Source organism: Macrotis lagotis, chromosome X (genome assembly GCF_037893015.1).
Source record: "Macrotis lagotis isolate mMagLag1 chromosome X, bilby.v1.9.chrom.fasta, whole genome shotgun sequence".
NCBI lineage: Eukaryota > Metazoa > Chordata > Mammalia > Peramelemorphia > Peramelidae > Macrotis > Macrotis lagotis.
This window is the reverse complement of record NC_133666.1, coordinates 627,360,859-627,386,307: the sequence shown is the minus strand read 5'-3', so window position 1 is coordinate 627,386,307 and position 25,449 is coordinate 627,360,859. Positions and strand designations below refer to the sequence as shown.

At 45.0% G+C, this 25,449-nt stretch overlaps 1 protein-coding gene across 1 annotated transcript in view; it reads left to right on the top strand.

Moving 5' to 3' along the window:
* Nucleotides 1-24,836, top strand: part of CACNA1A (calcium voltage-gated channel subunit alpha1 A) — a 366,968-nt gene extending 342,132 nt beyond the window's left edge. The window contains exons 41-49 of the mRNA XM_074203549.1: nt 7,687-7,794; nt 8,377-8,477; nt 9,213-9,319; nt 10,316-10,454; nt 12,805-12,918; nt 16,119-16,154; nt 18,144-18,330; nt 21,370-21,617; nt 23,041-24,836. Coding sequence (XP_074059650.1) covers nt 7,687-7,794; nt 8,377-8,477; nt 9,213-9,319; nt 10,316-10,454; nt 12,805-12,918; nt 16,119-16,154; nt 18,144-18,330; nt 21,370-21,617; nt 23,041-23,739 — 1,739 coding nt within the window. The 3' untranslated portion in view covers nt 23,740-24,836. The remainder of the gene's footprint in view (nt 1-7,686; nt 7,795-8,376; nt 8,478-9,212; nt 9,320-10,315; nt 10,455-12,804; nt 12,919-16,118; nt 16,155-18,143; nt 18,331-21,369; nt 21,618-23,040) is intronic.
* Nucleotides 24,837-25,449: the final 613 nt, after the last annotated feature.

Here is a 25,449-nt window from a genome sequence, read left to right as displayed (position 1 = left end):
GGGAGGAGCAGGCCCAGGACTGCTGCCGCATAATCCAGCTTGACTACCAAAAGGAAACCTAGCTACTAGGGCCCATCAACCAGAGACCAGAGAGGATGTGGTGTATCTCTATCTCCTTGTTCATCTTTGTCAGTCTCCCAACCTTGCTATTTATTAGGTTACTTAAAAAGATTCCTCAGCCTACCCTTGGTTACACACTTAGTCTTTTGCAATCTGGCTTCTGACCCCACTCAACTCAAACTGCTCTCTCCAAAGTTACCAGTAAACACTTCTAACTGCACTGACTTTTCTCAGTTCTCATCTTCCTTGACCTCTCTTCAACTATTGGCACTGTTGGCCATTTCCTCCTCTTGAACATTCTCTCCTTCCTTGGCTTCCATGACACTGCCCTCTCTTGGTTCTCCTTATGCCAATATGATTATTCCTCAGTCTCCTTTGCCTGGGTTAATTTCCATCCTTTTTATAAGGGGTGCTGTCCAGGCCTCTCTCCTGTGCCCTTTATTCTGTACATACTATTATCATTTAATTCAAGTATCGTCTCTATGCAGATGACTCCCAGATCTATGAATCTAGCCCCACTTTCTTTTCTAAATTCTAGTTACAAGTTGTGGGATGACATCCTAGGTCATTGGATTAAAGAATCAAAACATTAGAGCCAAAAAGGCACCTTAAGAGCTATCTAGTATACCCTCCTCATTTTATAAAAGAGGAAGAAAATGAGGCACAAGAAGGTTGTGACTTCCTCAGGGTCATACAGATAGTGTCAGAAGGGGGATTTGAGCCTCAAAGCTCTGACTTTTGAGTCAGTTCTCTTTCTACTGTACCTCACAGAAGTCCCACTAGCTTCGCAAACTCAGCATGTCCAAGATGGATCCTATGGCTACACATTCCTTCCTTCCCTGTGAACCAACAGACCTCTACACCATTGCCCACTCTTGTTTACCTTGTCACCTTATCCTAGCACCCTTCCTACATTGTTCATACCTCTATTACCTCCTTTGCTCCTAGTCACATGCTATTGAATGGAGCTAGAGGAAATCACAACCCCATACTGACTAGGTCCACTACAGATGTATATTCTCTAAATTCAATTAGGCCCACCTTACAAGACAGACATTCTATTCCTCTCCAATTGATTCTCCATCCCACTTTCCATAACAGCTGGTCCAAATCATCTTTCTCCTCAACCCTCTCATAGCATCAACTCTCAGCCAAGAACTTGTTTCATGTTTCACCAAAAAAATCAAAGCCAATCACTTGAGGTCTCTCTCCTCTCTACTCCTCCTCATCTCACATCACTCAAATACCTTCCTCCACAATCTCTTCCTTCACTACAGTCTCAGATGAAATGGCCCTTCTCTTTACCAAGGCCAGCCCCTCAAAATGCACACTTGATCCTATCTTTTCTGGGCTTCTCCAGTAAATTGCCTCCTCCCATTATTACCTCTATTCTCTCTGTATTTTCAGTCTTTCCCTATCTGGTATTTCCCTGCTGCTTACAAATATGCTCATGTCTCCTGTATCCTTTAAAAAAATGTTTTAAAAACCCTCATTTGAACTGATCATCTCTAGTAATCCTGGTCCTTTCTCTTTTATCCCATTCGTGGTTAAACTCCTTGAGAAAGTTGTTTTCACTAGGTGCTTCCATTTCCTTTCCTCTCACTCTCTTCTAAGCAATCTGCATACTGGCTTCCTCATCATTCATCTGAAGTTTCCTTCTCCAAAGTTACTGATGATTTCTTAATTGCCAAATCTAATAGCCTTTTCTCAGTCTTCATTGATACTATCTATTATCTTCTGCTTCTGGATACAATCTCTTTCCTAGGTTTTCATGACACTGCTCTCTCCTGGTGTTTCTCCTATTGATGACTCTTCAGTCTCTTTTTGCTGGATCTAACCCCAAGATGCTATGCAAGACCCCTTTCCCTTTTCACTTTATACTATTCCACTTGGCAATGTCATCAATGATATAAGTCCAGTTATCTTCTTTATATAGATGATTCCCACATCCACATTTTTAGCTCCACCTAGTCTCTCTACTGATCTACAGTTAAGAATCTCCAACTTGATGTCCTGTGCAAAACTCAACATGTCCAAAACAGAAATCATGATCTTCCTACTTTTGAATTCTTCTGTCTCCTTCAAGGAAATCCTCATCCTTCTGGACACTGCTTCTCATAACCTCAATGTCCTTCTCAACTCTCCTACATATCTAATATCCAGCCAAATCTCATGTCTTCTCTTCATTCATATAGTTAGTTACAACCTTAATTAAGACCTCATTACCTGTCTCCTGAACAAATGCAATAAATGGTCTACCTGCCTCAAGGCCCTCCTCACTCTAATGCATACTCCACTCAGGTGCCAAGGCGATTCATCTAAGTTATAATTCTGACCATGTCATCCACCTCCTTCTTAGCGTCTTCTAAGATCAACTCTTCTGACTTTTTGGTTTCTTAAACCTTACTTCCTTCTATACATGCCACAATTCAAGAATATGGCATTTTCTCAAATGTGACACTTCTATCTCCCATGTCCTAGCTTTGGTACTGTTTCCCATTCCTGGAATGTTCTGCCTCCCAGTTTTCCTGGAATCCTTAAGGCTTGTGTCATTCAAATCTCATCTTCCTCAGGAGACCTTTCTTGGTCTCCTCAGTTGCTAATTCTTTTTCCTTTCAAATTACCATAATATATACTCTGTCTTTATCTTGTGTATACCATATTTGCAAACTCTCTCCTACACTGGGAACCATGGTCCCTGAAACAGGGATTGTATCAGGGATTGGGGTGGGGGGAGATGAGGGAGGTATCCCTTTCTTCATAGACCCACCACTTAGATTTAATAAATGCTTGTTGCTATCTTTTTTAGTTTTATTTAATATTACTGCCCTGTACAAATTGCACATTTTAGCTATGCCATGATCTCAGTACTCCATCTTCTGTCTCATGTTTGGAGTCTATGTTTGGAGCATACTCCTCTATTGCCTCTACCTGGTGAAATCTTGGCCACCTCCTCCTTGAAGTTTTCCATGATCTGTCCAGTGTCTAGTGCTTTCTCTTTACTCAGTTTTCTTTGTACTGTATTTATTTTTGAAGGTTCCTTCCATGTAAGCACCTTGAAAGAACATGCCACAGTGCCTGGAACATTGTCAGTACTTAATAATACTGAATGAATTGAGCTATTCTCCTTTTTATTTTTATTTAGTGTTTTATTTTCCCTATTTACATGTAAAAACAATTTTTAACTTTCATTTTTAGAACTTGGAGTTACAAATTCTCTCCCTCATTCTCTCCCCACCACCCTTCATTGAGAAACCTCAAGAAAAATAAAGTTTTTAAAGGCCTGCTTCAGTCTGCATTCAGACACCATCAGCTCACTCTCTGGGGATTCTTCCTCCCAAGTCCTTCAGAGTTGTCTCAGGTTACAGCATTGCTGAGAATTGCTAAGTCATTCCCAGCTGATCATCCTGCAATGTTACTGTTACTTTGTATGTAGTTTATAGAATACAGTATATTTCACTCCACATTTGCTCCTGTAAAAGTTCTGGGTTTTTCTGAGAGCATCCTGCTCATCATTTTTTAAGAGCAGAATAGTTGAATTGATTTATTCCTGATGAGATCATGCAGAATTTCTTGATCACTACTTCCTTTTCAGGATGTTCCCTAGTCACCCTGGTTCATACATTTTGAACTGCTATCCGGAATCAAACTCACTGGCCTGTGGGTTGAGATTTCTCTTCCTCCTTTTCTTCTATTTACCCTTTCTGTTCCTCCATAATGTTTCAAAAGTCACCTGCCAAGATTCTGCAATGCAAAGCCTTGAATTTTATCTGCAGACTCTCTTGGTATTTTAGGATAAAGCTCATGTGTTAGATACTCTCTTGCTATCTCCTTACTTACCTTGGGGATCCGCTCCCTATCATCTCTTTGTTTTTAGTCCTTTCCAATCCAAAGAGCAGCCTCCTTTATAGAGAAGCAGCAGAAGAGCTGAGTAATTTTGTGTTTCTCCATTGTCCAGTCTGTCCTCCCTGAGCATGAGTCCTATTTCTTCCTATCTTCCCCTTGTTGTCCTCATCATTCCTCCCCAACCTCAGCTTAGTCTGAGTTTTCACTCTCCTCACATTCTTACAGGCTGATGCCCTGAGTTTGTATTTTAGGCTGTTAGCCATCTTGTTTCTATCTTTCAAATAAAGGCTGGCCAGTAAGTCCCCTATCCATCTACAGTGGTCCTTTCAGCCAACTCCCCCTACTTTTTTCTCCTCCCAAGAACACTATCTCTTAGTCTCCAGAATTGCATCCTGGAGAGCTTTCTGTCCTTCCTGGATCAACTTCCTTGGATAATTTTAATGTGTGGATTTCTATTTCTTCCTCTGAACTTTTGGAAATAAGTTCTTACCAAGTCTAGCTTATGTGGCAAACCACAGTAGCTTTTCCTCTCCCTAACTCAAGGATGAAGTACTCAATCGTCAGAATCAGATCCAAAACAATAGCTTCCACATTACTGCCCCCCCCTTAAACATTTTATCCACAAATCCAAGGCAAATCAATAAGCACTGATGAACTGTAGCTTGATGCCAGGCCTGTCCTCCTAGAGCTCATAATCTAACATGAGAGATACCACGTGCATATAAGTGCGAGGCAAATTGGGGGTGATCTACACAGAAGTCACTCCAGAGATGATCAGGAAAAAGGTAGAATGTAAGCTGATACTGAAGGACCCTGAGGAAGCCAGGAAGCAGGGAGGAGGAAGAGAACATTCCAAGCCTGACAGACCGCCCCAACAAAAACATGAAGAGGAGGAAAAGGGAGTCCTGTCTGAGGAACAGCAAGAAGGCAAATGTAGCTGTAGAATATGTAGAGGGAAGGAAAGTGGAAAGATCAGAGGTAGGAGAGGGCCAGACTGTGAAGAGGCCAAACAAGGTTTTCTAAGGAATTATTTAGGGCTTCTTGATTAAGAGAGTAGCATGGTCAGACATGTGTTTTGGAAGATTATCTGGAGCAAGGAGACCCTTGAGACTGACCAGCTGACTGCAGTAGTACAGGTATAAGGTGAGGAGGGCCTGCCCCTGGGCAGTGACTGTGAAGAAAACAAAAGCTGAGAAGGTAGAAAAGACTCAACCACAGATTGAATATGTCAGGTGAGCATGAAGAGTCCAGGGAGACAAGTAAGCTGTGATGCTGAATAATTGGGAGCATATCAACAAGCATGTAAGAATGGAAGTTTAGAAAAAATGAGGGTTGAGAGGTGGATGATGAGTTATTGAATTTAAGATGTCTATAGGGGCGACTAGGTGGTGTAGTGGATAAAGCACTGGCCTTGGAGTCAGGAGTACCTGGGTTCAAGTCCGGTCTCAGACACTTAATAATTACCTAGCTGTGTGGCCTTGGGCAAGCCACTTAACCCCGTTTGCCTTGCAAAAGCCTAAAAAAAAAAAAAAAAAAGATGTCTATGGGACATCTAGCTGGAGAAGCCTAATAGGCAATTAATGATATGACTGGAGGTCAGGAAAGAAGGCTAAGGCTAGAAAGGAAATCTGAGATTCATCTGCCTAAAAATGATAATTGAATCAAGGGGAACTGATGAAACAAGTGAGTTAGAATAAGAAGAGTGCTAAGGAAAGATTTTTGGAGGGAACTCATGGTTAATAAATATGATCTGGATAAAAATCCAACAAAGTGGGGAAGCTAGGTAGCACAGTGGACAGAGTACCGGCCCTGGAGTCAGGAGGACCCAAGTTCAAATCCAGCCTCGGATATTTAATGCTTACTTAGCTGTGTGACCTTGGGCAAGTCACTTAACCCCATTGCCTTGCAACACCTCCCTCCCCCCAAAAAAAGATCCAATGAGAATGACAACATCATACCATTAGAAGGAGAATCAGGAGAGAGTAGTGTCTGAAAAATCTAGACAGCAGAGTATCCAGAAAAAGAGGGCTAAGAGAAGCTAAGAAGGATAAGGACTGAGGAAAGAACTTTAGATTTGGTAATTAAGGAATCATTGGTAACTTTGGAGAAAATTGTTGGAGATGTTATTATCCCTGTTTTATAGCAGGGAAACTGAGGTAGAGAAAAGTTAAGGGGCCTGTCCAGGGTCATACAGCTAGTAAGGGTCTGACAGAAGATTTAAATTCAGGTTCATCCTAACTTCAAGTCCAGTGAATTACACACTGTACCACACAACTATTAAATTCTTATTTGTTCAGCCACTGGGCTGAGCCTAGGATATAAAGAAAGACAAAGACATGATCCCTTCCCATAAGGAGCTCACATTCTAAGAGAGGATTTAGCATGCAGACAAGAACCTACATACAAGCTCTACCAAGGTCAGGTAGGATGGGGTATAGACAGGTGGGGGAGATGATGCCCAGGTTGTGAGCATTTCTTCTGGCTCTTGTTAGTAGTCTCTCTTCTTGAGGCCCATCTGCCTATGGAGGCATTTTGTTCCTAAGACCCCATTCTTTGAAATCTTAGGACTAAGCCACTGACCCCAAGAGTGCAGTTCTGTATGCAGTCATGGCCTTTTCCCTGACAGACTTCTAAAGGACATTTTGCCTTTGAGCTTCATTTTACTCTCCATGGGGTACACTCTTTAGTCAGGCCTACTGTGCATGCCGCTTGGCTGATAAGGCCTTCTCCCCCACAGGGCTGGCTGCACCATACATCTAGAACTCAGTGTTTAACTGGTGTTAGGACGCATGCAGCTACAAGTCTGCCTTCTGACAGGCTGTGCAACCTAAAGATTAAAGATCCCATACTCAAGGGTTCATGTTCTAATAGAGGACAATATAACAAATACTCCAGTAAGACATGAGAGGATATAAGGGAACAGAGTACTGTGGGATGTTTGCTGAGGGGAAATCACTTTCACCCAGAGGTGCTAGGGAAGGCTCACAAGAAAGACCTGGTAACTTAGGGTGATCTCAAAGATCTCAGCAATGGAGAGGTACAGGTGAGGTGAGTGCAGGCATGAATCTAAGAAAAGGAAATAAAGATTAGACCACTTTGGCCAGAATGACAAATATGCAAAAGATAAAACTGGACAAGTGGGTAGGAATCAGACTGTGAGAGGGCAGGGCAAAGAGTTTAAACTTTAATTAGTAAAAAATGAGGTATTAACAAGTTTTAGAATAGAACTGATGGGAAAATTCCTTCAGGCATTGGTGTACAGAGTGGACTGCACAGGAAATAGACTTGAGGCAAGGAAGCCAGTTAGGAGGACTTTACAATAATCTAGGTGAGATAAGGACCCGGCTTAGTCAGTATTTAGTAAGCACCTACTGTGTGCCAAACCCTGTGCTAACAATGGAGAAGAAGGGACAAGCTTGTGTCATTGCAAAGGTAGAAATGCCTGGACTTGATGGCTGATTGTATATGGAACTGATAGGAAGGTGACTGACAGCATAATCATGGCAGACAGAAAGGACAGAGAGGCTTCTGACAAAAACAGGAATGAGAGGAAGCCAAAGTCAGATGAGGAAATTTGAGGCATTGGTGGTCCATCCCATGGAGCTGTCCAGCAGGCAGGTCGAATCTCAGTCCCCATTGCTGACATCAGGCGCCTGTCACTTCCACATCTTCCACCTGACAGCCCAGGCCTGGCTCAAACCAGCACATGGGTGAGGCCAGAGAACAGGCCACTTGCCAACCCAGCCCCACATTCACTCTGTTTTCTGTTTGATTTTACAGGGGGAGCAGACAAACAACAGATGGATGCTGAGTTACGGAAGGAGATGATGGCCATTTGGCCCAACCTTTCACAAAAGACACTTGACCTCCTCGTCACCCCCCACAAATGTAAGAATGATTCCCAATGCTTCCTCCAGACCCCAGGAGAAGAACAGCCTCTATATGAGGCCCTGGTCCAGCTCCTTATATTGGGGTAGGAGTTTGGAGAAGGCTCCTGGTGTAATGTTGTATAGTTTGAAAAGGAGGAAGGATGAATTGGAGGAGCCATGATGGAGGGAAGAATGGCCAGGGAGACAGCAGGCAGGATCCCTAAGTTGGAAGAGGGCAGGGGCCTGTTGGGAACCAAGGACAGATGCAGCCACTCTGCCTTCTTACAGGCAGTACAAACTAATGGTTAAAGCACTGACCTAGGAGTCAGGCCCTAACCCAAGACTAAGTAATCTTGAAAGTACTTTCTAGCTCTAACACTATATAAGATAGAAGAGTATGGTGGGGGACATCAGGGATAGTGGAAAAATCTCTACATCTGAGGTAAAAGAACCTGGGTTCTTAATTATTTACCTTTCTCCTCTGGCCCTCTTCCTCCAATTCCTATGATTCTAGTTGGGTCCCAAGTTCCATTCTGAAATGGGCCTGGGAAACAGCCTCGGTCTCTCTCACATGGAGCCTGCCTGTCCCATTTGCCCACAGCCACAGACTTGACAGTGGGAAAGATATATGCAGCCATGATGATCATGGAGTATTACCGACAGAGCAAGGCCAAGAAGCTACAAGCCCTGAGGGAGGAGCAGGCAAGTAGAAGCCCAGACCTGCTGCAGCCCAGCCCAGTTTGGCTACAAATGAGGAGATTCACTGGGGCCCATCGGCCAAGGCCAGAAAGGACCTGGGGGGATCATCTTGTTCATTGAGATGGGGAAGAAGAGCGAAGGCTACACTGGGGACCCAGACTTGGTCCATCCCCTTGCCTTGCTCTGATGTTCTTTGGAACCTCTTTTGGTTATTGCTTGTTTCTCCCTAATCATGGATTATGGGAGTTCCCTAAATATCTCTCCTGGGTCTCCCTTCTAGCCATTTCTCATCAGTTTTTTCCACTGTATGTTGAGTGAATTTGGAAAACAGGAAGTAATGATCTAAAAGTGAGCTCTCATGTCCAAGGAGATTGACATTAAGTATCCTCCCTCAGCTATCTCCGGATTCAGAAGTACCAACTTCTTTAACTCTCTTCAGTCTTTGCCTTGGAAGAAAGATTTGCAACCCCTTCCCAAACCAGAAAAACCTGGTTGGGGAAGTCTCTACTTCTCTGCCTTAGGTTTCTTCTTAATTTGAAGGCATTCTGCCCCTGCCCATTCTTACTTTTCTACAATTTCTTCTCTTCCCCTCTCCCCCCCTTTTCCCTCCTGCCCTTCCTCCTCTCTTTTCCCATGTGAGTCTCCAAGCCCTACATCTTGGTGCTTCCATAGTCACAGATGCCCAGTTAAGACACTGGTTAGCCTTATGTCCCTCTGAATCCTCATCTGTTCCTACAGAACCGGACTCCACTGATGTTCCAGCGCATGGAGCCACCGTCCCCAACTCAGGAAGGTGGCCCTACTCAGAATGCTCTCCCCTCTTCCCAGCTGGACCAAGGTAGCCTGTGAGTATGGCCCAGAGCAAGCACAGCTGCACCTCCTCCCACATCTCTGGCATTCTGCCTTTTGAAAGAATGAATTTTTAAGAAAAGTCTACTGTATGCTTGCACTGTGCTAAGCAACTGATCCAGATAGGAAGGCAACAGTCCCTGTGTGCAAGGAGGAGAGACAATACATATGGGAGGACCCAACTGTGGGGTATTTGGGGGGAAAAAACTCTGGTTCTGAGGGTGCATCAGTTGGCCAGATTACCATGCCAAAAAGGGAATCAGTACCACCCAGCCAAACAAAGAATATAGAGGCAGAGAATTTGTTAAGGACCAGGGGTCCTCCATCTTACCAAAGGAACATAGTTGATACTCTATGTTCATCCCAAAAATGTGAGTGACTGTGTCTACCTGGTTGGAGGCATGTACTTAGAGGACCATAGCCTACACTGGAGTGAGCCCAAGGGAATGGAATGGGAACACTGGATTTGCTCTTCAAAGGACAGGGATAAGAGTGGGGAAAGTAATTGTTTGGGGGAAATGGCTCACCAACTGTGCTTGCCCCTGCTGGTCCCTGAACAGTTGGATGAGATCATCCTACTGAGAGGCCAGGAGGGTACCATGCTCTCAGAGGAAGAGGATGTACAGGAATAGGTCAAGAGACCACCCTGCCATTTTCATTTCAGTTTAGCAAACATCTGCAGAGCACCTACACAGAGATGAGAAGTTCACAGCCTTGAGGAGGGAATAAGACATGGACTTCATTTTTTTAAAAAATTCATTTATTTGAGGCAATAGGGTTAAGTGATTTGCCCAAGGTCATACAGCTGGGCAATCGTTAGATGTCAGAGGTCATATTTGAACTCAGGTCCTCAATCCACTGTACCATCTAGTTGCCCCTAAGACATAGACTTCGAATTTCTTACAAAGATGTTTAGGAGAGATATAGACACAGCATCTGTTGAGTCCCCCATAGAGGGACTTACTGCATATTTCTCTGTCCCACCTTGGCAGTCTGGCCCATGAAGGTGGCATGAAGGAGAGTCCATCCTGGGTGACCCAGCGTGCCCAAGAGATGTTCCAGAAGACAGGGACATGGAGCCCTGAACGAGGACCTCCAGATGATTTACCCAATAGCCGACCCAGCTCTCAGGTACTTACGTCCTCGTGCCCAAAAGTGGGGCCCACAAAGGGTTAAATCTTGCTTGCTAATTCCTACTTCACTTAGGGAAAGGGAGGGTACTGAGCCAAGGAGAAAGCAGCATTGGAAGAAAAGGATGGGAAGGGGTCGGATGAGGGAAGAAGTAAAGTATGAAGTTGACTCCCTCCATAATATCCAAACCTAGAGAAGAACACAGGCTCAGGGGCCACTCTCCTTCCACTCCTAGCCTCTCTTGGCCCAGATGAGGATAAAACTCTTTTCCAAAGTAGGGGTTTAGGGGCAGCTAGGTGGCGCAGTGGATAGAGCACCAGCCCTGAAGTCAGGAGTACCTGAGTTCAAATCCGGCCTCAGACACTTAACAATTACCTAGCTGTGTGGCCTTGGGCAAGCCACTTAACCCCATTGCCTTGCAAAAGAAAAAGAAAAAGAAAAAAACCAAAGTAGGGGTTTAGTAGGTAAGCAAGAAAGAGAAAAGTAGAAACAGAAATCTCTCCAGAGGATATTCTTATTCTAACAGAAGTAGACAGTCACATGCAGGCACAACTTGACTGAGTTGACACACAGCTTTTAGAGTGACTGCTTCTGACTCTACATTCCATGGTATCTGCAGAAAAATGACAGATCCTTCCATCTCCATAGTGTTTTCTTTAAAATAACCCTGATGAGGGAGGTATTGTTTTATTCCCATTTTCTAGGTGAGTCAGCTGAGGCTCAGAGAGGTGATGTAATAGGACCAGAGTCCCAGTGCTGCTATGAATCCTGACTAGGACCCTTGCCTCTCTGTCTACAACAGAGATGGTCCTGCAAAGAGTGGTGTCCAGAGAGCACTGAATCTACTCAGAGTTGCAAGATCTAGGTTCAAAACTCTGCTCTACTACTCCCTAGAAGTGCAGCCTACTAAACATTCTGATCTTCAGAATCCCCCTCTGAATCCTCTGATCTTAAGTCAGGCAGACTCACAAAGAGTTCCCTCTTGCAGAGAAATTCTTTTTGCCACTCTTAAAAGGTCCTTGTCTCTCTAGCTACTGAGGAATCCATCCTTCACCTCTGACCCATGTCTCTTTGTCATAGGCTGCTTGTCTAAAGCATATTAATGAATTGTTAAAACCAACCCAGCATTCTTTGCTCCATCATTTCCCATTATAAACATCTGGGTCTAAGGGCTACAAGGAGGTTTTATAGCCTTCAGCCTCAGCCCAGAACTTCATCTTATATCTCAGTCCCTGGACACAGATAGGCTGCCTTCTTTCTCTTTCTGTTCCAAAGCTGCCTTTTGCTGAGAGCCTATCTCCAGATCTGAGTGCTATCTGTGGTTCTCAGAAAGCATCCTAATATACTGGAAAGGGCACAGAGAGAAACTGGGCTTGAGTCCCGGCTATGCTACTTACTGCCTCTGTTTTCCCTTCTTTAAAAATAAAAGAGTTGGACCAGAAGATCCCAAAGGCCCTTCCAGCTCTGAATACTGTGATAATTTGCAATACAGAGACAAGACTTACTTTAAATCCAATTAGTGATACTGCTGTATTGAACGAAAGTTCCCTTTGATGACGTACTTCAGGTGCCAAACAAATCCTAAGGGAAGGATTGAATTGTGATTTTTAAAAAATCATAAATACTTTATAGTCAAGAATGATCTATAAGGGTCTTACTTCATCAAAGAGTGACAGAAGTCATCTGACCTCTTACCCCTTCCCTTAGCTTCTTTCTGCTAGAGATAGGTGAACTGTCACTTCCTAGACTAAGAGACAAAGAGAAACTAAGAGACTGACTGTGTAAAGCAAGACCTGGGAGGGGGACAAAAAGAAAAATCAAGAACAAGCAAGACAGTCTCACATCCCTTTCTATTTAGTTTCTCAGAGTCCTCTTACTGAGTTAGCACAGATCCTTTTTTCTCTCCCTGGGCTTTAGGATAAGCAAATGAGACATGGGCCACCATGGTGCTAGAATGGAATGGCTAGTCAACCTACAGATGCTAAATCTACCACATCAGAGCTGGTCCAGAGATGCTAAAGTTGTGGAAGTAATTTGGAATTCTCTTTTCCCCAAGCCCAACCCAGAAATAGTCAGGAAAACAGAGACTTGAAAGAAGGTCTACAGAGCAAACAAAGAGTAACTAACTACTGACTAGAAAATCTGCCTGTGATAAAGCCCATGGGATGTAAACAGTTTGACACTGTTGACATTGCCCACCCCATGAGCAACCACCTGCTAGTCTTAATAGGCCAGTAGGATAGGAGAAACCAAAGCTATGGCCCAGGACTCCTGGTTCTGCTGTGGGATCCCCTTGGCTCCACAGCTTCAAGCCTAAGGCTCACCCACACCCTTGCTGTGTCCCCTGCAGTCTGTGGAGATGAGAGAGATGGGGAAGGACGGCTACTCAGACAGCGACCACTACCTCCCTATGGAAGGGCAGGGCAGAGCCACCTCCATGCCCCGACTCCCAGCTGAAAACCAGGTGAGGGGCTTTCATCGGAACCTTCCAAGGGGGGGGGCAGGTGAGCCCACAGAGGGCCCACTCCCCCAGAGAGCAGTTGTTGCCTAAGAAGGCCACTAACTGCTCTGTAGCCCCAACCCCAAAGGGGTGGGGTATTCCCCCCCACCCCAGCTTTTGCACTTTTGACAGAGAGACCTCCCCTTTCTGGGAGTGTAGGTCATTATTGACTAAGCGGTCCATGGTATAGAGAGTTAGGGATAGGAATGAGGACCTGAATTGAAGAAAAATATGGTTCAAGTGGGAACAGGCTAGCTGGGTTGGGTAGTGAGGAACTTGTTGCAGATTCCTTAGGTGTTTAGAGAGCCAGAGGTTCCCTACAACCCCTCCCTCCCCTCTGGCCTCGGGAGGTGGAGCCAGACCGGAAACCATTCAGAAATCTCTTCACTAAGCCTTTGCCCTACTCCCACTACTATGAGTGTATGAATAGATACATATACACAAACAAATTCAATAGCCAATGCAGAGATGAGCTATCAGAGATGAGCTGGAGTATTAATAATGGAAATCTATTAATCACTGAATCGAGTTTTCTTTTGCTTTTGTTTGGGCATATAAACTGGATCTTCCTAGTTGGTAACTGGCTTAGGCTTACTTTGAATTTATTTGGGTTCCCAATAGCTATGGTGGCAGCTGACCTATTGATTGGGTTAGGGAGGAGGAGGGGAGCAAGAAAGGAGGGAAATTCACTATTGATGAAGACCTTACAAAGAAGAAATGATTAGTTGTTTCTGGGACTATCTAAAATATAGTCCCTATGACCTTTTCCAAGAAAGCTAAAGAGGCAGTGATGAAAGCATCACACCAAGCAAGATTGAGCTCTGTTACTTTCTCAAAGTGGGCAAGAGATCTTCAATAAATTGGATAGCTCCTTTCTAAGGAGCCAAAGCATGAGAAAGTGTCTGAAGGATAAGGGTGGTGACAACTCTCTTTGTAAATCCCTCTACCTCTGTCAGCACAATAAGGTCTATCCTTAAAGCCTGCTTCTATTCTGGTTGGGGGAAGGCACCCAATTGGGAATTCAGGTTGGGAGGCCATTGTCAGCTTTCCTGCTCCTACTTGGGGCCCCAGTCTATACAAGCCCTCTCTATACTTCCTACCAACCTAGAACTCTACACATTTTACATCTAGGAAGGTGTATGAATTAAGGCTAAAGGTAGTATCTCACTTTTAATTTGGAGAACAAAGGGAGGGAGAGGGTCTTTTTGTAAGCACTGACAATCAGGGGAATGGTGAATGTGAAGTAAAAATGTGAATGTAGGGGAAAAAACTGACTTGATGCCTCCCTAGTCATTTTGAAAAAAACAATGGATTATTCTTACAACTGGACTAAGGCAAGATTTAGGGGGTCAGTTTGATTCAACAAGATAATAAATATGAGGTGTCTTCTCTGCAGAGCACATAGTGGCCAGTTCTCCCAACCTGAGGGTTAAGAATGGGGTGTGACATGTGTGGGGTGATGACATGGGTACCCTTAAAACCCATTGGTTTTTTTGATGATCAATCCACACAGCTACAGGTGAGAATATGGAAGATAAGGGGACCCTTTGCCTCACTCCCAGGAATGGGTCTGTTAAAGGGAACTTGGCCTTGGAACACCAAGGTCCTAACAGACAGATGGACAGACAGTGGCTGGATTCCATCAGGCTTCTGGTGCCGCATGAGCATGCTCCTGGCCTAGGCAGCCTCAGGATGCCCACAGCAAGGGTCAATCCCAGCATGGCCGAGGTTCATGTTTACTGAAATTTTCATCCTGATTAAGCTGAGACTTTGGAAGGGGCCTTGATGTGAGGGTGCACGTGTGGATGGATGTGCATGTGTGTGTGTTGACTTACAAGTGGTTGATTCCTGAGCTGCTTTGCCAACCTGTTGGCTTTTCTCCCATCCTTGTTGTAAGGTGTGTGAAGATGTCTGTGTGGGTGTACATGGGGTGGAGAGGAGGGAATTCTGACTCCATGGCATTGATCCTTGTTGCCCAGAAGCCAAAGCTGTACCTCCCTACCCCTGATTCTAAGGTGGTCTCCTTAAGAGAGTAGCCTGGGGAAAGCTGGTATTAACAAGATCCTCTAAGTTCAGGCAAATGTCTGTCACAGTAGTCAGGAGTTGAGAGCTAAACTTGTGTCTCATATGGCTTGACCTTCCTGAGGCTGGATGGATGGAAGGATGGATGGATGGATGGATGGATGGATAAAATGGTGCATGAATGAATGGCTAGTGTGTCTATGAAAGATCCTGGACTAGTCCATGTGTTTGCATGTTTGGCTTTAGACAAGCTTCATGTGTGGCACTTGCGTGGGAACAATGGGCAGCTTGATGGGGGTAGGAGCCCCTAAACCCTACTAAAGGCTGCACTGTTTCCTCTGGGGGCAGAGTTCATCAGGAAGAACACCTCCCCCTCCTTCCATTCTCTGGGAATGAGTCTGCTTGAGGAAGAAGGGAAGGGTTTGGGAGGTGGGATGGAAAGGGATGGTGGGCAGGCTGGATGTCCTGTACTACAGAGAACTGCATGCCCTAGAGACACATATGCACATACCCTTAATCTAAGAGAAACATGAATGAGACCTCTGGCTATCAAGCCCACCAGGGTCTTTGCCAGCATCAGTGGCATGAGGTGACTAGGGCCATAACACTGCAGCTTTTAGCAAAGGCAAGAATGGCTGTGGAGACCACCTGCATATGGTGGGGAGGCAGGGTCAGGGGATCTCCTGCATGAGGCAGGGTCAATGATCAGGGTGCTGGGAAACTTGCTCCAGGCTCCATCTTGCTTTCATTATCTCATCTTCATTGGTCATGTGCCTCTCTGTTGTCTTTCTATCTGTCTGGTCTTTCCTGTCTGTCTTTTTCAATCTTAATATGTCAGCAGAGTGGTTTGTTCCAAGCAAGCCTGCGCAGCATAAATAAAAACAGTGCAATACGCTCTGAGATTAATTATCTGGAGTGGCTGCTCACTGATGACATTAATCTTTTCTGATTTTCTTCCTTCTTGCTCTTCTCACTTTTTCTCAGGTTTCTCCCCATTCTTCTTCTGCTGTCCCCCTCAATGAGTGACATTTTTACATGATTTCTCCTCCCACCAACCAGCTCCTCCTTTTCCTTTTTTGCTTTGATATTTATTTTCTTCTTTCTGTTCTTTCTGTGTGCACCATCCTGTGGGGCTGTGACAGAGGAGAAAGGGCCGGCCTCGTGGGAATAATCTGAGTGTACGTACCTTGACTGGGGTGGGGAGGGGCACTAAAGCTCTGGCCCCTCCCCAGTTTCTTCCCTGCTGATCCCTGACATTCCCCACCCTCTATGGTAGGCTCGCTCTGGTAGCCAGGGCCAGGCAGTGCCTGGCACCCTGGTGCAGCCCACCCCACCCCATTCTCTCTCTTCAGGCAGGGTCTCTGGAGGTTTCTTGCTGCTGAGGGGTTGTGTAGCCCTATAGGAGGGAACAGCTCTGTGGCTGATACCAGGTCTGGTCCAATTCAACAAACATTACTAAGCCTTCGATGTGCAGAGGACTGAGCTTGATGCTGAGGATTACAAAGATGAAAGAAGAGTCCCTGCTCTCAAGGAGCTCACGGTCTAGTAGACTGAATGACTTTTAATGTCTCCTCTCTCAAGATGACTTGGGCAGTTTCCCTGAGGGCCCCAACATCCTTGATGATGTATTTGCCTCGTTAGCTTCTTGATCCTTGCAAACATATTAACCATCCCAGATGATCCCTAAACTAAGACCTCTGTCTTTGGTGCAGACTGGAAGTCTTCCCATCCTCCCACAGGCAGACTGCTGAAGCCAGATATACATATCCTCCCTTCTCAAAAGCTCCCATTTAGGTTTCAGATACCTAGGCAGCTGTTCACTTCCCTCTAAGTACTCCTTCCTACTCAGACACCCATCATTCTAGGTTCTAATAAACTGGCCCACACACCTATCCTACACCTCTTCTTCCTTAAGAGAAAGACATGCACGATCTGTTCTGTTTCCCCACTTGATTTTAGTCCAGGATGGGGCAATAGGCTGTCTCCATGGGTCCTGGACAACAAGATCTTGGGCTCCCAGCCTTCTTCACTCCGTCTGGCACTTTCAAATAATAGAGAATTCCTCTGAAGCACACAGTCAAGTGAGGTCAGGAGAAGAGAAGAGACCAAGGGAGTCAAAAGGAGCAGGGCATCTTTTTGAAAAAACAACAACACTTTTTTCTCTGCCCGGGCCTGGAAGAGAACAGGCAATTTTTCTCTGTAAGGCAACGGCTACAGTCACTCTACCTTCCCTTCTCCACCAGCCAACCCCCTCCACCTACCCACTCTCATTAGAGGCCAGAGAGCCATCATGCTTGCTGGTCTGCTCTCTGTGGGCCCAGGCTCCAGCAGACACACTTGTGGTCCAGCCTTAACTGAAGCTCTCCTCACATTACTTTTTACACTCAATGCATGTGTGTCTCTCACAGGTGGCAGAGGAAGGGGTTCACCTGGGGCATAAAGACAGCCCCTCCTTGCTTTCATGAAAGTTCCTAAGTCAGAAGGGCAGTTGAGGGCAATGGAGACCTACTGCCCAGACTTTATGGCTGGGCTCCAACTAGAAGAAATATTAATCCTTTGTTACCTTACACATACATTCATTCCATACCACAGTGGGATACAGAAGCTAGGCTAAAAAAGGAATCTGAGTATCACCATTAGCTTTGCATAATACCAAGGTAAGGAAGTGAAAAGAATGACTTCTGGGAGTCCTGATCCCAAATGTTCTAGACCTTGTTGGACTCTACTCAAGAATTGATTGAACTTTGCAAAAGTTATTCCATAGGAAGTGTTTTAAGGCTAAGGAATACAAATCTCTAATTGGAGCTGATTGTCCTACTTTGGGGGTTATCCTGTCCTCAAATCCCTTTCAGACTTCCCCAGTTTTTTCTCTAATCCTGTCTTCCATGTTAACCACATAGTAATGGTGACCATCACTATAGTCTCAAAGACCAATGATAGTGGCCATGGGGGAAAGGGGCAACAGCTCAAGTTGTGTCCAAAGATTCTTCCATGGCAGACACCCCTGTTGTCAAAGCATATGGGTGGGGGACAGGCCCACCTCTAAGCTACCCTCCCTCTACCTATAGTCTAGTGGAGATAACCCCAAGACTGAAGTTGGCTGCCAACAGGACATTGTTGCAACTTCATTAATGACCATACATTTGGGCTTGTTGTTCTACCTTCAGACCATTTCTGATACCAGTCCCATGAAGCGCTCGGCTTCCATGCTGGGCCACAAGGGTAGGCGCTTGGATGACTACTCTCTGGAAAGAGTAACCCCAGAGGAGAACCAGCGGCACCATCAGCGACGTCGTGAACGGGGCCACCGGACATCAGAGCGTTCCCTGAGCCGATACACAGATGTGGATACAGGTTGAGTGTTACCTGTCCCTTTACCTCCCTGCACCGATCAGCCATCCAAGATATGCTCTGAGGAGAAAACTTGTGAAAAAAAAATGTTCTGTTGCCCAAAGCAAGGAATGAGAGAAGAATGGAGGGAGGAGGTGGTTGGCTCTATGAATCAAGAGTATGATATAGCAGTCAAAATAACTGATGTGACCTTAGGTTGTATGGAGATGCATCATCTAGAATGAGAGAGGTAACAGTCCCATTTAGCTGGCTCTGCCAAGATTAGACCACATTGGGAATATCATGTTTAGTTCTGGGTACCACACTTTAGGAAGGACATTAATAAACTGGAGAGCCTCCAAGGAAGGACAACTAGGATAGGAGAGGTTCTCAAAATTATACTGCATGAGGGGTGGCTAGGTGGCGCAGTGGATAAAGCACTGGCCTTGGAGTCAGGAGTACCTGAGTTCAAATCCAGCCTCAGACACTTAATAATTACCTAGCTGTGTGGCCTTGGGCAAGTCACTTAACCCCACTGCCTTAGAAAAACCTAAAAAATTTTAAAAAATTTAAAAACTTTTAAAAAAAAGATTATACTGCATGAAAATTGGTTAACGGAATGGAAGATATTTAGCCTGAAGAAGAGAAGACACTTAATAGCTGTCTTCAAGTATCTTAAAGACTTTTATGTGGAAGGAAAATTAAATTTGTTCTGTTTTGCCCCATAGAGCAGAACTAAGGTCAATAGGTAATGGTTTCAGAGAGGTAGATTTAGCATCAATATAAAGAAAAACTTCCTAACCATTTGAATTATGGAAAAAGAAAATAAGCTGTCCTGAGAAGTAATCAGTTTCCCCTCACTGAAAGCCCTAAAGCTAAGGATAGATGATAGTTGTTGGGGAATGCTATTGTAGGAAGTTTTGTTCAATTATTGATTGTTCAGGCTATCTGGACTCTGAAGCACCCTCCCCCTCAATTCTGATATTCACTGAAGTATGAGAACAGGAGCCTGTGAGTCTGGAGAACCAAAAACACAAGTCAGAGAATAACTGGATCAACCCTTCTGGATAATTCCTCTGCCCTTCCCCTTCAGAAACTTGGACTTATGTCAGAAATACATAGGTAGGATACCAGAATTTGCTCTGCACTGAGCTAGTGCTAAAAAACAGGCTAGACCTGTCCCCAGGTCACATGGTAGTGATTGCTTGGGAGCTGACACCACTGCTGACCCCTCCCCTTTGGAGAATGAACAAACAGGAAAGTTCATCTGCTGGTTGGTCTACTCTTTTCCCAACATTTGGGGATGGAGTAGAGCTACAAGAAACTTAGTCTAATGAAGGAGGCTGGACTGATTCACATGAAATACTCACTGTCCAACTATGATAGGCGCCGGTTTAGAGATGAGAGGGACTAGTAGGAACTGGAGTAATCAGGGAAGGTTTTATTATGTAGAAGTTGTAATCTAAAGGGAGGGGGCATTTCTAGCAAAGATACCCGCAAAGTTACCTGAGGCAGGAATGAGGAAGCAGAGAAGATGTGGTCCCCCCTTTAAGAAGTGATATAACTAGAGATGTGGAAGGCAGCATAAGCAAATGTGTGTATTCTGGGCAAATTATGTAGATGGGGCAGGAATGAACACAAAGGAAGGAAAGACAAGCCAGGTAGGGTGGGCAGTGTGAAAATGAAAATATTGGAGTAAAAAATCCTAGCTTCATGTCCCAAGTTTTGCCTGTTCTCTTCTGTGTAACTTTGGACAAATCAGTTCCTCACCCCCATCTTAAAATGTCTTTGTCTAGAAAAATGAGGAAATTGAACTAAGGTCCCATTTGGCTATAAGTTCCTTAATATTATTAGGTCATACTTCAAGGAAACCTTTGTAGAGGAAGGAGGCATCACCTAAACAGACAGAATTAGAATGCTGGAAGCCCAGGAAGGTTTATATGATGCATCAAAACAAAATTTATCAATAAAAATTAAAGTAAATAGGATTAAGATAAATGAAGGCAGAAAGGCCTTCCATCATACAGGAACCTGAGCAAAAGCAGAGATAGGTAAAGTGATGGAAGAAAGAGAAGGCCAAGCTAATTCAGTGGGTTTTAGGTCATATAATCCCTGCTATGCCTACTTACCACCTCTGTCACTTCTTCTATAATTATTAATAATACTTGCATAAGTTACCTTGGACAAGTCACTTAACCTCCTTCATCTATAAACTGAAGAGACTGAATTAAATCATGCCAAAGGTTGCTTTCAACTCTAAAATGCTATGGCAAGAAGTCTAGATGATGGAGAGCTTAAATAGCAGACTGAAGAATCTGCACTGATTATCCAAGACTGTTAAGAAGAAGACATCAGGGATGGAAAGGTCCTTTATAGGAGTGTTTAAGTGGAATGAAGTAGAAGAAGGATTCCACCAAGGGTAAGTGAAGACATGAGAGAGTGAGGACTTAGAAAATCTAGAATGATGTCCATGGACACTGGTCAGAGGTAAGGGGTGAGTCAAAAGATGACTTATAGGTTTTGAACCAGGAGAATAATAAATGGGGCTGATGTTGATGATGGAAATGGATCAGTTGTTAGAAAAGTACAGATTTGACACTTAAAGTTTCAGAAAACTAGAAGTATTTTAGGAGAGATGACCTTTAAGCATCTAGAGAGGAGATATTGTAGGGACTGTTCAGAGAGCATGGCTTATGGAAACTGTGAGGGACAGAGAATGAGCCACTTACCAAAGAACTAGATCCAAAATCAATGAAAAACACAGTTAAAGAGGGCTCCAAGAAGAGCTGTTTGAGGAAACCAGGTAGGAGCCTGGAAGGAAAAAAGGAGGCTGGAAAGTTTAGGGAAGGAGAGTCTCTGCACAAGGAGGCTGAGGGTAAGGAACAAGCGAATTAAGAAATATCAAGAAAGTAACTCTGGCAGTCTCCCAACTGAGTTCTTCTTGGTTCTGTCAACAGTTTCTTCATTAGGTCGGAAGCCTAAGGGCAAAAAGCATGAGACATTCCTGCCTTCCTTACCCCCTCTCTAGTAGGTCATAACTGTTTCTTCCTATCTCTGACCCAGGTTTGGGAACAGACCTGAGCGTTACCACCCAATCTGGGGATTTGCCTTCAAAAGATCGAGACCAAGAGCGAGGAAGGCCCAAGGACCGAAAACACCATCAGCACCATCACCACCACCACCACCACCATCCATCCTCAGACAAGGAACGCTATTCCCAGGAGCGGTCTGAATATGGACGGCCCCGAGCCCGAGACCAACGCTGGTCTCGTTCCCCCAGTGAGGGCCGAGAGCATATGGCTCATAGGCAGGTGGGTCTGACATATTGTCCTTCTTCCCCTGGTTCCACTTGGTCATGGAGAATACAGAGATGTGAGGAATGAAAGACCAGGCTTAAGCCAGGGCTTAAGAGAAATCTGTTTGGGAGGCTGGGTAAGATGTCCCCCAGCAAGCTACCTTCTAATTACACCCCAAGCAACTCTGTTCCTAGCAATGGTGCCTCTTCTTGTCCTAGTTCTCCTTCAAGACCTACTCAATCCAGGTGGTCCCCACATCTCCAGAGTAAATAGCTTCACTATGTTATTTAGGTTATGCTCGAGGTTATACAGAGAGCAGGAATAGAAACACATAGGTAGAAACAAGCACTAACAAGTAGTGAAGGGTAACTTGTGCACCAAGTCCCCTTCAGGTAAGTACCTGAAAGAAATTTATGTTGGGAACCAGTGAATTGGTGAGAAGGCAGTCAGTGAATCTCTCCAGACTAACCAACCATGTGCTAAACCACATAGGCCAAGACTGCTTTGCAACTGCTGCAGCTGTAAGAAAAGTCACTCTGGGCAGGAAAAGGAAGATGGGGAGGGACCAAAGCCCCTACCACCAACCAACTCATCCTGCCCTCTGCCCCCATAGCCACACATTCCTCCTCTCTCCTCCCCATGCCCAAAACTGTCCTTGCCTCAGATATGGTCCTCTCCTCCTTGTTCCCTGTGTTCCAGCTCCCATGACATACTGGGGGGGGGGGGGTTAGCATCCCCCTCCCAACAAGACTAAATGAGAATTGGGGCATTCATTCATTCCCCTTGAAAGATAGATACCCAGTCCTATGAAGTGACACCCATACCCAGGAGGGCACTTCATCAGCCATTAGTTCTACCCCAGTGACCACAAACACAGTGCCCTCTTTCCCCACCCATGCCATGCTCTTCTACTGCAGCTACTTTTGTTTAAGTTGTTTGAAATCCCTTTTTGGTTTTCTGGACGGTGCCTTAGCTCAGTTGGCCCTGCCTGGCCCTGGCTCATGTCCCTTGCCCGCTGCCCTGCTGTGTTTTTTTTTTTTACTTTAACCCTTGGCTTCCCTTTTTTTGGTTTCAATTATGATTTATTTCTGTCCTCTGGACTCGTGAGTAATTTTGGGAATTTTTGCTACTTATTTAAACCCCGAAACTTACAAAACTCCATTTCTCATTTCTCTTCTCACTGTTTTTGTGTTTGTTTTTACTTTATCTCCCTTGTTGTCTCTTATTTCCTCTTCCCTGTGGCTGTTGCTTTCCTCCTTTTTTCCATTAAATTGTTGTTTTTTCCTTCCCCTCCCTCCTCTGTTTTCTGTTGGGTTTTATTTTCTTTTGTTTCCTTTGCCTCCTTCTTTCCGTCTTGTCCTCTGTTTCCTCCTGTCTCTTCTTGGTTGATTTTGTTGTATATTTTTTTTTGATTTCCTTTGTTTCAATTTTCGTGTAGGGCAGTAGTTCCGTAAGTGGAAGCCCAGTCCCCTCAACATCTGGTACCAGCACACCGCGGCGTGGACGCCGCCAGCTCCCCCAGACCCCTTCTACCCCCAGGCCACATGTGTCCTATTCCCCAGTGATCCGTAAGGCTGGCAGCGCAGGTCCCCAGCCGCCGCCGCAGCAGCAGCAGTCAGTGCGCCCCTGCAGATCCTCCACTCCTGGAACACGGAGGTACCAGGCCCCCTCTGCTGAGCACCAGGTGGGGGAACGGCCCTCTGGAGGGGGCCACAGCAGTAGCCGCTCACCAGGAATGGAGCGGCATGCCACTGCCCCACCAAGAAATGAGTCCCCGAGGGCTTACCGCCATGCTGGGTCCCGGTGGCCAGCACCTAGCCCCCATACCTCAGAGGGGCACCCGGGACCCCGGCACCACGGCAGCTACTATCACAGCTCAGACTATGACGCCGATGGTCCAGGGAGCGAAGAAGCAGCCTTCACTTATGATACCCCGCCACATGCCTCCTCTGGTAGCGGGCGGTCGCCCAGGACTTCCCGGGCAGGAGGCCCAGCCTCAGTCTCGCCCTCCAGACACGGACGGCGATTACCAAATGGCTACTATCCTACCCACGGACTGGCCAGGCATCGAGGGCAAGGCCCCCGGAAAGGACTGCACGAACCCTATAGTGAGACTGACGATGATGACTGGTGCTAAGTCCTGATGTGTGTGTGCCACACACACACACACACACACACACACACACACACACACACTCACCCACACTGACACACACTGACACACACACACCCCAAACCCCCGTCATTCACATATGAACCTACACCCAGAAGACAAAATTACAATAACTGTTATGAAAATGGGAAAAAAAATTTTTAATTTCAAACTCTTACTAAATTTGCCAAGCAGGGTTGGGCTGGGGAGGGGCAAGTTGGGAAGGGAAGCTGGAAAATGAAGATTTTCATAAAAGGAAAAAAAGAAAAAAACTTTCTTGAGGTTGGAAAGAGGAGGGTAGAAACAAGGGGTAGAAGCAAGGATTCAGAACATGTTTGTCCTTTATAAACAACATTAGGATAATCCTTGAGAAGAAAAGGCAACAACTTGTAGATCTGGGGACTTGCTGGATCATGCCAGAGCAGACACTTTTCCTGGAACATCTACTTTAGAGCCCTTCAGGAAGACAAACCACATAGCTAACGGGAGTTTGAATTTGTTCAGCAACTTTGGAGAACTTTGGGGAAAAGGAAAAAAAAGGAAAAAACATTTTTAAAAAGTAAAATGGGAAGAAAAAAGAAAATCTCTATTGATGAGTTTTATCATCTCAATTAAACTTTTCCTTTCCCTAATGAATGACAAGAAGAATTAGTGCCCATTCTCCTGGAGAAGAGGGACCTGATGCAATATAAATGCACACAGCACACCCCCCCCTTCCCCTTCCTCCTGCCCCTATGCAGACCTTCCTCTACACTGAGACAGACCTGCACACATACATACATGTGTACACAAACACACATACACACACAGAGGAGTGCTTGCTGGTTATACCAAACCCTATTAATACTGCCTGCAGAAATAAATTTTAAAAAAATAAACTAAATTTTAAAAAGGACAAAAAAAAAGATTGAGAAAAGCAGCATTTTTTCTGACATTTGGTCCTGCTTGAAACAACAACAAAAAACAAAACCACCAATTCCTTTGCTTCTTTTTTCCTTTTTCCTACTTTGTTTGAAAACTGTGGGCTTGGGACTGTGAATTATTGCATGAAATTCAAAAGAAAACAAAAAATAAAAAAAAACAAAAACAAATCAAACCAAAAGGGTTTTTGGGTTGCCATGTTCTTAGTCCTCCTCTTGGTAAGTACTCCTAATCACAAGCAAGCTTTTCCCAGGGACAACTAAGAAGGCAATATTTTTCTCATTTTTCCTCCAAAGAACAAGTTATTGACGAGGATGATTCAAAAAAGGCCCTGAACCAGTAAAGGAGGGGTGAAGGAAGGTGAGCTAGGTGAGGGACTCCCCTAGCCAAGAAAAACTGGAGTCACCTTTGCCTGCTCTAACAGGATTGCTTTGAAAAACCAATTGGAACTGACTTTTTTTGAGCTAGAAACTCAAAACAGACAGATGCCTGCTCCCTTCTTGCCCCCTGCCCCACCTTGAACTTTTATGATGGTGATCTCTCATCTGGCTTCTGCCTGCCAGTGATGGAAGTCCCTCAGCTGCACTCCCTGGGACTCCAAGTAGTAGGGACCCCTAGCTGGTTCAGAGCATCCCAGGAAGCTATAAGTCCTGGATACCAAGAGGTAGAAGAGGCTCTGTGAGGTTTCACCAGACACTACCTGTGACATCTGTCTTGCAAGATTTTTGTGGAATGGGCTAGCCTGCCCTGGCCAGATTACTTTTGGCAACTTCA